This window comes from Nicotiana tabacum, chromosome 12 (assembly GCF_000715075.1).
Source record: "Nicotiana tabacum cultivar K326 chromosome 12, ASM71507v2, whole genome shotgun sequence".
Classification (NCBI taxonomy): Eukaryota; Viridiplantae; Streptophyta; class Magnoliopsida; order Solanales; family Solanaceae; genus Nicotiana; species Nicotiana tabacum.
Window position 1 is genome coordinate 50682949 of NC_134091.1, and position 12800 is coordinate 50695748.

At 37.0% G+C, this 12800-nt stretch overlaps 1 protein-coding gene across 2 annotated transcripts; it reads right to left on the reverse strand.

The window, feature by feature from the left end:
• Positions 1-314: 314 nt before the first annotated feature.
• On the reverse strand, positions 315-11872 carry LOC107770981 (putative transcription elongation factor SPT5 homolog 1). 2 transcript variants are annotated; one of them, XR_012697284.1, is made up of 22 exons: positions 11310-11872; positions 7651-7889; positions 7411-7557; positions 7127-7285; positions 6964-7047; positions 6609-6679; positions 6169-6523; positions 5897-6052; positions 5709-5806; positions 5568-5616; positions 5345-5497; positions 5109-5252; positions 4901-4997; positions 4554-4712; positions 4256-4304; positions 4088-4182; positions 3924-3993; positions 3400-3513; positions 3200-3317; positions 2957-3100; positions 1855-1955; positions 315-770 (listed from the first exon to the last, which is right to left on the reverse strand). XR_012697284.1 is itself a non-coding variant. In XM_075226466.1 (22 exons), exons 1-22 carry the CDS (start codon positions 11635-11637, stop codon positions 525-527), a joined length of 3117 nt encoding a protein of 1038 aa, XP_075082567.1. In that variant the 5' UTR covers positions 11638-11872; the 3' UTR covers positions 315-524. The 2 variants fall into 2 exon arrangements, 1 of the variants encoding a protein (XP_075082567.1); XM_075226466.1 differs by having other exon boundaries at positions 3400-3454.
• Positions 11873-12800: the final 928 nt, after the last annotated feature.

A 12800-nucleotide genomic window follows, 5' to 3' on the forward strand; every position in this document is an offset into this window, starting at 1 on the left:
TAGCAACAGGAGCAAAGCACCATGTGAAGATAACCTTGTGCTAGTGTCTAAAATTAGCCAAGAATAAAGAGGCCTGCCCCATACAGAAATTCGCAGTAAACATGAAATAAGATGTCAGCGATCGTCTTCTGTTGTTTTTAAAAATACAACCATACAACTGCCAGAGAAAAGCAATAACTAGAACGAATTCTATACAAGATCACTAAGGCCTTCAATTAAAACCCAAATAAAGAACACATCAGTTATGATGTTGAATGAGACCTTCCACGTCTTACACTTAACTATGAGAGAAAATGTGAGCTGCACTAATAGTGTCCTTTTAAACATTTTTTTCTTTTGAAATGCATTTATATCGTCCTTTCATACATAACAGACCAAATTGAAAGGACAGTAACTCTGAAGGAAAGATTTACACATAAAGATTGAGCCTTGAACTCATGATTAGCATAACATGAAAAATATAATACAAATGCAAACTATTGCTATTGACCACAATGTGCTCGCTAACTAGAATTGAATAGTCCCTATGCATGCGCTAACTTCGCCAAAAGTACCATGTCTAAAATTTTAACATCAAGAGTATCATCAACCTTTACAATCCCGTCAGTGCCATCAACACCAATAAGCTTACCAGTGGCACCACGTTGGGGACCACCCATGATCTTGATCTTATCCGACTTCTTTGGTACAACTATCTCAATTTCAGTTGGGTGTACAATGATAGTGTCACCATTGCCGCTCGATCCAAGACCAACGCTACAAGAACCATCCTGCTCCAGCGGCAAGTTAAAGAATGTTGGATTAATTTCCGCGGAAAAAGACAAATTATTCTCCTTCAAAAGGAGGTTTTAACTAAGGTTCGCAGCCAGAAGACCAAGAAGCAGAAGAAAAAACCTCTTGAAGTCAATCAACGTAATCAACCAATCACCTTCACAGGAATATGTATAACAAGTGCACAAGTCTGTTGGTATGCTATGACATGTGTAGCCATTAACATACTTTTATACTCCCTCCGTCCTATTTGACTGGACACGGAGTTTAAGAAAAAATGAAGACTTTTAGAATTTGTGGTCCTAAACAAATTAAAAAGGGGCCCAGAGTATTTGTGTGGTTATAAAAGCTTCTCGTTAAGGGTAGAATTGTAAGTTTAAGCTAAATTGTTACCAAATTTAGAAAGGGGTCATTCTTTTTGGAACGGACCAAAAAGGAAATAGGTTCACATAAACTGCAACAGAGAGAGTATAAGCTAAAATAAACAGTCTGCTTAACCTTATTGGCTTTTGTGTGTGTGTTTGTATGTATATATATATTACTGATGACGGAAGAAAATATAAAAAGAAGTGCCTTGAAAGAAAAACATCTCATGATCTCATCAAAGTTGAAGCGTGAATAGTTTAATGAATTTAAATGCTTGAAAGTTGTGAATATTGTATAGGAATAGAATGATATCAATCATTTGATACGACTCGAGAGTGTAAGCAAAGTGGAGCAGATGGTATATTACAAAGTTCAAGATCTAATCCAGCAAAATCAGAGATGATTAAAATTCATTCTTCTAACATAAACATCGAACCAGCAATTAAAAGGTACGAATTCAAATACAAATATAAATTATAAGTTCGCCATTTTCACTACCATTGCCTAGGATACCTTGAATATATATTTAATAATCACTTTCCAAATTAATATTTACACGTTGAATGCATCTGCTCGGAAGTGGTTAAGAGGTATATATGCCCTTCCCAAAGTTAACACCCTCTACATGTTAATATTTATAACATGCACACCCCATGCCATAGTTTATGAAGCAAATGCCTTCTAAAGGGAAGCCAAATCATCATAGAATATACATACCGCTAGCACGTCATGGACAACTCCAGTGACAGTATCATCATTGGACTTCCGTACATTGACCAAGATATCAGGCAAGAGCCAAGGACCTTCGGTATCCCCACCTGCAATTACAAAGTTACCAACCATTGCTGAAAGTTGAAAACATCATTATCTAACACTCTACTAGACGACAAGAGTGAAGTTGCACGAGAGTCTCAATCAAGGATAAGACAGGTTCTTCAACTAACCATCAAGCAAATCCAATTACAATGATGTTATGATTTACATTTGGGGGCTCACATTTGACTATAGAGATACATCATCAGTAACATCAGACATTTTCATGCAACTCTCTTCCTACTGTATAACAGGTCAAACACAAGCCAATAAAGTAAAAATTTGTATAGAACTATCCAAGAGAATCCAGATATATATATTTTTTATAACCATGGTGTCCGGGCCAGCTAGAGCGCAACTCGACTAATTCCAAGAGAATCCACATATATTGAATTTACCAAACTATACACCCAAAGCTTAAATAATAAGATGCATTTGCAATAATGAACAGCATTACAGGTCATTCTCCTCTTATGCCTAAAGCTTCAAGCTGTAAATACACAACTGTCGGGACTTCTTTGTATTACCCACATTGTGATTTTGATTAATATTAGAGCAATTTTGACATTAATACTCAACAAATATCACTGTGAATATGCAAAAATTTAGCACATTAAGCTAAAAGACAAATTTTCAATCTAATACTGCAAAGGTCTATTACTGAAACACACACTATAAATACCATCAAAAACATGGAAGACGTCTACACGCTAAAACATTAAATTAAAATGCATGAACATGAATTACAACGCCCACTAGTTCATCCTTCGGAAGTGGAAACGAGATCAGCTGATCTCAATAAAATGTTTTCTTTCCCTAGAATGCAAGAGATTATGGGTAAATAACTAATTCTGCAGCGATCACAAGTTTACTAGCTCAATAGAATAAAATGTTTCTCATTTGATCTTTGATATTATAGTAATTTCTTTTTTTTGAATGAAGATATATTATAGTAATTTGTAATTCCAAAAAATACACAAATTATGGTGTCGAGCAGGGGATTCACCTCCTACAGGTGACATCATATCCAGCCCACCACTTCCAGGAGTCATTGGCTGCCCGCCAGGAGTACCAGGTATATATGCTGAGCTCGGTGTCATTGGTGGTTGTCCACCAGGAGTTGACGGCAAGTAAGGACTTGGAGCATTAGCTATATGGAATAAAGGAAAATGGCATTATTTTCTCCAACAAGGAACTGAAAAAGACAATGTAATAGGTTTTCACTCCTGTAACGGAAACTGTTCATTACCATATGCAGAACCGTTGTCTCTTGGGGTCCCAGCATCACTGTAATTACCGCTGGGAGTGTTGGTCCAACCAGAACCAGGAGTAGGTGCTTCATAAGCCCTTGAACGAGGGCTAGACGGCTGAAACATGAAGGAAGCGTCATAATCACATTAAAAGAGAAAACTTCATTTTATATGGAAATAAAGTGGAAAGAGTGAAAACCTGATATTGTGGACTTGACCCCCAGGAAGCAGGGTTTCCCTCTTCCCAATTGTCCCTGGTATTTTGCCATGCAACCATTTAACATCAAGAGAATGGAATTGCAGCTCACTAAATCTATGACAGTAAAAGCAACAAACTGAAATAACAAGACTAATCTAAAGGGAGAGCATGCCACTTAAAAGTGTAATCATGAACACAAATGAAGACCAAAAATCAGCACTCACTATCTAGCTAACACACAAAGGCTTTCAAGTTCAAGACCAAGCCCGATCCTCACCCCTTTATATACAAAGAAAAGAATTTCAGCCATACAAAGAGGAGAAAGTCACGCATCAAAGTACATGGACAGATCCCTATTTCCATAATGTCATACTTCAAGTAAAGAAAAAGCTCTTTTTCATTTCTTCAAACCTGAGATCAATTAGTTCATGTAAAGTAAGAACTAGACAGATACATGGCCTTCACTACTTCTATTTTCAAAAGCTTAAGCCATTTGGATTGTTTTCGCCAGTGATATAACATACCTAGGCGGACTCATTGAATTCCATGCTCTGTCACGCATTGGCGTCCTCATGCCATCATGGATAGGTGTTGCTGTAGAGGAAATTGATTAAAAGAGCTAAAGTCAAACAAGTGGGAAAAAAAGAGATGAAAAACACCATTGAAACATGACAGCAGAAAAATGGACCTCCAGGATCTCTCATAGGTGTCATAAATGGGTGGAGTGGAGTCCTTGAAGGATGTGATGGTGTTTCACTTCCCAAACCATATCTAGATGGTTCCCTATAATAAACAGAACAACAGTAAGACGATGAACACTCAATAACTCAAAGTTTGCAATCGGAAATATACTTACCGGAATGGTGTTGTCACGTTCACATTATCCGCAATATGATTGCGATCAACTGCAGGAAACATTGCAGTCAGCAATGAATGTAAGCAATCAAAACTTGGAAAAACAAAAAAAAAATCAAAAAGGAAATTTCTGCCTAAATTTAGATGATTCTGTCCAAAATGCAGATTCAGCAAAGCCTCCCTCCACAAAAATTACAAAAAGGGCCCTTTGTTTATAATGAATCACTTTTGCCCCCCTCCTCCCCAAAAAAAGGAAAAAAATAAATGAGGGCAATTACTGACATTGAAGAAACACTTGCCTGTAACAACTTTCATCTGGGCTTCCAGTTCAACACGGACTGAAGTTCCTTTAATATCTTTAACACGCCCCTTGCAACCTTTAAATGGCCCAAGACGAATTTTCACATCAGCTCCAATTAAAGCATCATGCCCTCTTCCACCTCTATGCCCTCTTCCATCTAGAGCACACCAAACATGATAGCTCAGAGACTAATGATTAAACGGAGAACAGCAAAATAAAGATCACAAATGTAACAAATAGCATTTAATATAATAGCCAGATGATCAGATGGACTCCACAGGGGGGAATAAAATTTAAAAAGAAATAACTTAAAACATCAAGATAGCACCATTATCAGAAACTTACAGCTCATAGGTGGGCCACCTCTAAAAGATCTTGTGGGAGATTGAGGAGCACGTGGTGGAGTTCTGAGATTCGCAAATCTTGATGAGAAGGGGTTACCCTAAAGGAGTTCCATTGTAAGCACAAAATTCAGCCCGCAAGACAATAGTTAAGATAGATGTGCAAGATCAGATGAGCTCACACTTCCAGAAGCAAGAAAATACAGACATACATTTCGATCACCATTTGCCCGCGAGCCACCAATCAACACACAAGATTGTGTTTTGGCACAAATATAACCAGCATGCTCAAGGTGATGGCGATCATAAATAAAAACAATTCCTCTGAAGATGTGTTCTACAGGACCTTGTTTTCCCTACAAGTAACAGGAATGGTTATGATGAAAACAAACACCACATATGAACAATGTTAGTAACTAGAAAATCTTTTGAAACGCCAATTACTCACTTTGCATGGACCCTCAAGAACTTTTACCACGTCTTTCACCGCTAACTGGTTCTTAAACCGATCTTGGGCATTCCCTTTCTTCTCAATTTTCCCTTTGATCTCTCTAAGTCTAACAAGTGCTACCTCAGGTCTATCAGGTACTCCCTTAAGGACCTATAATATCACTCAAATGTGAGCAACACAATTAACAGAATAATTCCAACCTCAAAATTATAGTATTCACCTGGAAGGCTTCACTATCTACACGTATAATCACACCAAAACTCTTATTGCTGCACAAAAAAAAATCAATTTAGAAAATTAGCTATTGGTTCGAAAAGGACTAAACTGTTTAATGTTACTCTTATAACAAGAAAGTGCTTACTCTAGTATTACAAGGTCATGGAGCTCATACTCCCCAATACGAGTGAGACCAGATGTTACTTCAGAGCTCTCAACAACATTATCAGCAAATACACGGAGCTGCAGATATAAAAAAATATATGGTATATATCAGATTATTATGAAGGACTTCAGATTAGAGACTCAAATTGCCAGACTTGCTCGACTTACAAGCTCCTTGGTTGTATCTGATACCAAGTTTACCACATGCCCCTCAACAGAAACAACCATACCGGTTGCACCTTCAGATGAACCAGATATTACTTTCACGTGATTTCCGGGCTCAAAGTACTTGCAGAGCTCTTTGTCACTAACAGCCAGAGTGTCCTGCCAAAGTCAGGGAAACATGTTGATGAAAAATATAGTACTCACTCCTTCTGAGACACTTGATGAATGAATGACACATATTTAACACGTATTTAAAGAAGGGGAATACTATCCACCTGAAGTTCTTTCACACTTGGTCTGATATGAACAGTATTTTCCTCAACTTTCTCAACACATCCTTTCAAGTTCTTGAGATCCCCCTTCACCACAATAACGCGGTCACCCTTCATAAAATGACCTTTCTTTCTATTGGAAAACAAAGTAGATAGACTAGCCATATCACCATCCCCACCCTCACCAGGTTGGCGAAACTTCTCAAGTTCATCAAAACTTGGCTGTACGTTCATGGTGCTGATTGATTTCATAGCTACTGTCTTATATAAGAAACCATCTTTGAACAGCATACCTCCGATATTCTCAAAATAGTCACCTGACTGGTGTCGCTTACGCTCTACACGTATATTCATTTCTCTGCAGCCAATGAGAAACAAATTTAACAATATAAAGACCATGGGTTGTGCTCTTGTTGAAACAAGAGACGCCAAGGAACAATTACCTAGCTTCATCAATATTCATAAAGCGTGGCGGAGGAATAAATGCCTTTTTCTTTTGAACTTCCCTTCCTTCCTACAAAAACAGTATCAACAAATGCAAGGCGGCATATCAACTGGCTCTTAGGACATCAATATTTCTTTTGAACAGGTAAGCAAAATTTTTAGTAATGCTCTACAAAAGGTGTATAAGTCGGCCAGGTACTAACGATCCTTATAATGAGATTAGGAAGTCAAAAAGTTCTTACAACATTGACATTTAACAATCATGTATCTCAAGAATACTGAACCTATCAGTCTCTCCAGCCAAATAAAGACCTAGTAAATGTCAAAATACAAGAATCCATCAAGTAAACATACCAACTTGTTAGAGAGAGCCTGTAAGTCAATCCGTGGAATTAATTTTACAGTGACCCTCTGTGTGTCATAATATACATCCACAACCTACAAAGCAGAATCGTTGAATGTCAGATGAGACGTCAAATTTACTCATTGAAACACATAATGTAGAGTACTGGACAACCTTCGCAAGGTCTCCCTTGTAAGTTCCCGTCTTCATTCTGACCCAAGTATCCCTCGTAAGATCAACCGCTTTGCTTTCAACGGAAAGGACATCAGTCATCTCTTTGATAGGAACTAGTGTTACTTTTTGGGCATATATACTGCGCATACCCTTGCAAGCCTATAGCAGATAGGCAGCGTACAAATAATCGGTTATTGTTACTCAACAGACGCATTATTTTGTATAGAACATTAATGCTCTAATTTGAGTCATAACAATGCATAATGTATCCTCTTATAATGTACCTCCCTCACGTGGGCTTCTTTGTCTGCTTCTATATATATATAGCCCTGAAGATGATCGAGGGCTACAACTGATCGAATTTGCAATTCTGATCCTCTATCAATCGCCTTTTGCATTAGGCAAACAGCGACCTCCCTCTCATGACCAATCTACAAAATACGATGTAGAAATAAATTAGAAGATTAAATGTTTAAGGTTAAAAAAAATAAAAAAAATAAAATAAAAGATAACCAATACCATACCCCACATTTCACTATCCACAGCTTAGGATCCCTGACAGATGGCAAGAGAGCTTGCTGCTCAACATCTGTTGCTTCCTCATCATACTCCACATGAGCTGACCTCGCATATCTTTGCTGAATGCTTCTCGTAAGCTCCTCAAGGTCTTCTTCTTGGTCATCATGTGGCAACATCCGGTGACGATATTCACGTCTGGCACCATCCTCGTCAGGTATCTCCGCTCCCCCATCTACTATGAAATCTGCAAACCGAAAAATCTAACAATCAACACCAACCAAAAAAAGCCATGCAGAGAGAGATACAGAAGAATAGAAAAAGTTAATACCTATTAACATTAATTAACAACAAAGTGTCTGATAAGTTCATTCTAGACAGACAAAAATTCAAGCCCCACTAGCTTGGAGCTCATAAATTGGAAAACGAACTTCAGCAACCACAAAGTGGACTGCACATAAACTATATGGAGTATTTCCTACTGAAGATTTCCCTTCATATGGCGCTTATTAAAATGTGTTTTCAATTCTCGAGCTAGTGTCCTTTACTTCATGTCCCTAATATTTTAGTAACATTCTTTTCAGGGACCCCGGTAATTATGGCTTTTTCCCTTTTTGCTGACAATTATGCATGCATTTTGCTTTTTCTCTTGGACCTACTAAGCTTCAGATAAATCTACTCAGGGTACCCAATCTCAAAGCTCCATGGTCTTATCTTAAACTCGGCTTTCCCAAATAACCATAATCATAAATTCATAATAATAAGAGGCTAAGAGTTACGGTTTGATCTTCAATGTTGTCTTGTGAATTTTTGCAGATTTTTAGGTGCTTTATAAAGCTTTACCTTAGCGGTCAGTCTTGGAAATGTCAAATTTACAATCCAGGGCTGCTTTTTTCTTTACTGTTTCCTCTTCTTTCAGTTTATTCTGCTCAAATTGGGACCTAATTTATCTCCAACACTTTTTTCCTCTTTGTGAAACATGTGTTACTTCTTTTGCACTCTTATTCAACCTTTACCTTGTCTTGAGGGTTATTTATTTTTTGCTACCAAATTTATAGGCAAAAAACCTCAAAGATAAATCTAATGTAGTTTTTTCCTAATTCATCTAGAGTTGGTGTTTCCTCTTTGTGAAACATGTGTTACTTCTTGCATACTCTTATTCAACCTTTGTACCTTGTCTTGAGGGGTCTATTTATTTCTTGCTACCAAATTTATAGGGAAAACACCTCAATGACAAAACTAATGTAGTTTTTTTCCTAATTTATCTAAAGTAGTTTCCTCTTTGTGAAACATGTGTTACTTCTTGCGGACTCTAACAATCCACTTGTCCATAAAAAATTTGTCCTTTTCTCCAAAACTCATCTTCAAATTATTGTTTGGTTGTAAATTGGACTGAAGTTTTGAAAATGAGCTTCAGAAATTTTAGAAGATGAGTTTCAAGTTTGAAAATGTGGTGAAGTAAACAATGTTTTTCCTCACAAAAGTACAACATTTTTCCAAGTCAAATACATGTCAACACAATCTCAAATTTCAAATACATTTTCTCAACTTAACTTCAAAAATTACTTTTTTCAAATTGTACATTTTTCTATGTCCAAACGCCTACTTATTCAACCTATGTACCTTGTCTTTAGGGGTTATTTATTTTTTGCTAACAAATTTATAGGTAAAACACCTCAATGATAAATCTGTGTACCCTTCTCTATTTCCTGTTTTCTGGCCTTCAGCATCCATCCTTGTTCTACAGTCAATGGACAAGAACTGTCTGCCACAAAATCCTTGTACTAACTACAGAAAAGCTGAATTTTCTTTCTCAAGTTGTAGTTGCAGTCACATAATAGTTATGGATTACTGCCTTCTCCTTAATTCCTTTCCACACGCTTGCACCATATTCCACTAGTCCCAATTCTCCTATACATCAGTAATAACAACTACGCCTCAGTCCAAGCAAGTTGGGGTCGGCGATATGAATCCTCATTCCTTCATTTAGCTCAACTCATCATCATTACCAAAATAAATAAAAATACAAGTAACCAATATATATAATGGTAATGGTAATGGTAATGATATTAATAACAATCACAATAACAATAGAAGTTTTCTATCCAGTCTAAAACATATTCCCAACTAGTAGGTATCACCTATACGGATTTTTCTCTTCCATTATGCCCTATTTTTAGCCAAGTCTATATTGATTCCAATAATTTGTAGATCTTTCGAGAAAACTTCTATGTGATTTTAGGTCTACCCCGTCCCTTTCCACACATTCCCCCACCATGGTTTCACACCTACATACCGGTGCATCTGTAGGTCGACACCAGACATGATCAAACCATCTCAGGCGGCCTTCTCTCATTATATTCTCAATGTGTGCTACTAGCACCTTCAAGCGAATGTGGTCATTTTTAATCTTATCTTATCTTGTGTGACCGCACATCTATCTTAGCATTCGCATTTCTGCAACACTCATCTTGTGGAAATATTGAAATTTAGCAGCCCAACATTCACTGCCATATAACATAATCGGTCTTATAGTTGTTCTATAGAACTTAACTTTCACCTTGGTAGGCATCCTTCTATCACATAACACCCTGGTAACACTTCTTCATTTCAACCATCCGGTTTTAATCCTATAGTAATATCTTCATCAATCATTCCATTCTATTGAAATAACGAGTCTAGATATCTACATTGTTTGCAGGTCTTACTTTTACTTATCTTAAAACATTACTCTCTAAGGTGCTTCTCCATAACTCAAGCTTTCGGTTGACACCCTCGCTAGTTTCGTCAATTAGCACAATATCATCAACAAATATCATACACCATGGGACCTCATCTTGTATTTTGTTGGTTAGCTCATTGTATACATCAATGCTTGAACAAAACTACAAGCCCAAAATTTCTATATTACAGCACCAATCCTAGGCAAGTGAAACCTCTTCAACTTGCCATGCATCAACTCTTGCCACATCTAGCTTTCCTTAAAAAAAACATCATTAACTCTCTCTATTGCCACATCAACTATAGGTTATACTACATACTTTTCCTCACACCTATGATTATTCATCACATATACTCGCCTATGGTATAAACAAGTGCTCCATGTTTTCATATCACCAAAACAATATATACTCTCATTAAGGTGGCGGCTTTTGTATACTGCTTGGATACGGGGTTATCCCCTTTTTCTTTCAATAAAATTATTATCTACCTTATCAAAAAAGAAAAGGATGTGGCCTTTGTAGTCTCTATTGAAGAGGCTGAAGCTTTGTGAAATCAAGAATGAAATTTGAACTTGAGAAATTTTGTTTTTTCAACTTGAAGTTGTGTCATAAGTTTCTCAAATCATCTTCTTCCACTGAAAAAACTATAACTATCCAAACACAACTTTAACTTCCACAAACTTTTTTCGGTTTCAATTTCAAATAATATTTTCCAACTTCAACTTCAAATAAATGTTCCAAGGAACCCTAAATATCAAAGCAGAGCTCCCTCTACCTATTCTCCAAATCCTACTTCATCTGCTCATCCACAAATTCCAACAAAACATTATTTTCAATACATATTTATGATGAATTCTTCATTCTTCGATGCAAGAAAATTAGTAAATGAACAGAATAAAACAAATTAACGACCAAAATAAAACTGAATAGAGAGTAAGTCTAACCGTCTTCGCCTTCTTCTTCCTCCTCGTCCTCATCACTATCTACAGCAGCTTCGAGATCAAAAAATTCTGAACCAGTCCTCCTTTTAGGGCGTCGTCTGCCGCCGCCGCCGCCGCCACCATAATCCTCATCATCATCGTCTTCCTCTTCATCATCATCTTCCTCCGCCACGTCATCAATAAAATCCGATCTACGCCGTTTGCGTCCACTCTTTCCTCTATGATCATCTTCTTCTTCCTCCTCTTCGTACACGTCCTCCTCTTCGTACACGTCCTCTTCTTCCTCCTCCGGTTCCACATCGCCATCGTCGTAGTCCCGTTGACGCGGCATAGTGTGAAATCCTCCAAATTTGGAGAGCTTTGTGGAGTTATAGGGAGGTTTCGATAATCTGAGTAGGTGTAGATGTAGAGTATGGAGGGGTTCTCTGGATGTATAGGGTAATGGAACCCTAGGTGAGAGGAGAAGATTTGAGAGTGAAAAGAGAAAATGGTGAGTGGCGGTGAGAGAGACAGTGCGTTTGGGCCTCTGAGTCTATTGGGCTCTATGTTTCTTTTCTCACAATTGTGCTCAATTTGATAGGGAAAATGGTAAAAATAGCACGGCCTAGCCAGTTTTCGGACTGCTAATTGAAAAATAGTCAATGTTTGCACAATTATTAAAAAATAACCACTATTTTGCTGCAACACAAAAAGTTCCAGCATAATATACTGGAGATTGGTGCATTTGTGTATGAACTTCCAGCATATTATGCCGGAACTCCAATACACGAAAAGTTCTAGCATAATATACTAGAGATTGGAGCACATGTGTATGAACTTTCACTATATTATGCTGGATCAGTATATTATACTGGAACTCCAGTATATTATGCTGGAATTCCAGCATAAATATACTGGAACTCCAGTATATTATGTTGGAAGTCCAGTATATTATACTGGAACTCCAATATATTATGCTAGAATATTTTTCGGATTTTGAACTGTGTTTTCGTTCGGATTTATCTTTACAAGAAAAGTGGCTAAATTTCGATTACTTTTGAAAGTGTGGCTATTTTTCAATTAACACTTGTAAATATGGCTATTTTTAATTTCACCCGGAAAAATGACATTGTATAGCCGCTCTCAAAATAATAGTCGAAAAAATATATATTGTTGTATATATATATATACATTATATATATTATACACAAATTTTATATACTTTTTCGACTATCAAATATAAATAGTTTTTTACGCGGGCTAAAAATAAAAAAAGTCGATAGCTAGCGACTCTGTTGGGGAAGTTCACAAATAGCCGTTCTTAGGACCCAACTTAGGCTCTAAAGGATCGTTTGGTAATTAGGATGGGAATTGTGATATACAAGGATATCCCATGAATTATTTGGCTCTATATTTCTTTGTTAGAAAGATGGATAAATAGTCTCTACTCAGTTCACTAATCAACATTTAGATATCATTTTAAGATTTTTTAGCTTTAGCCTCTTTTTAATAGGA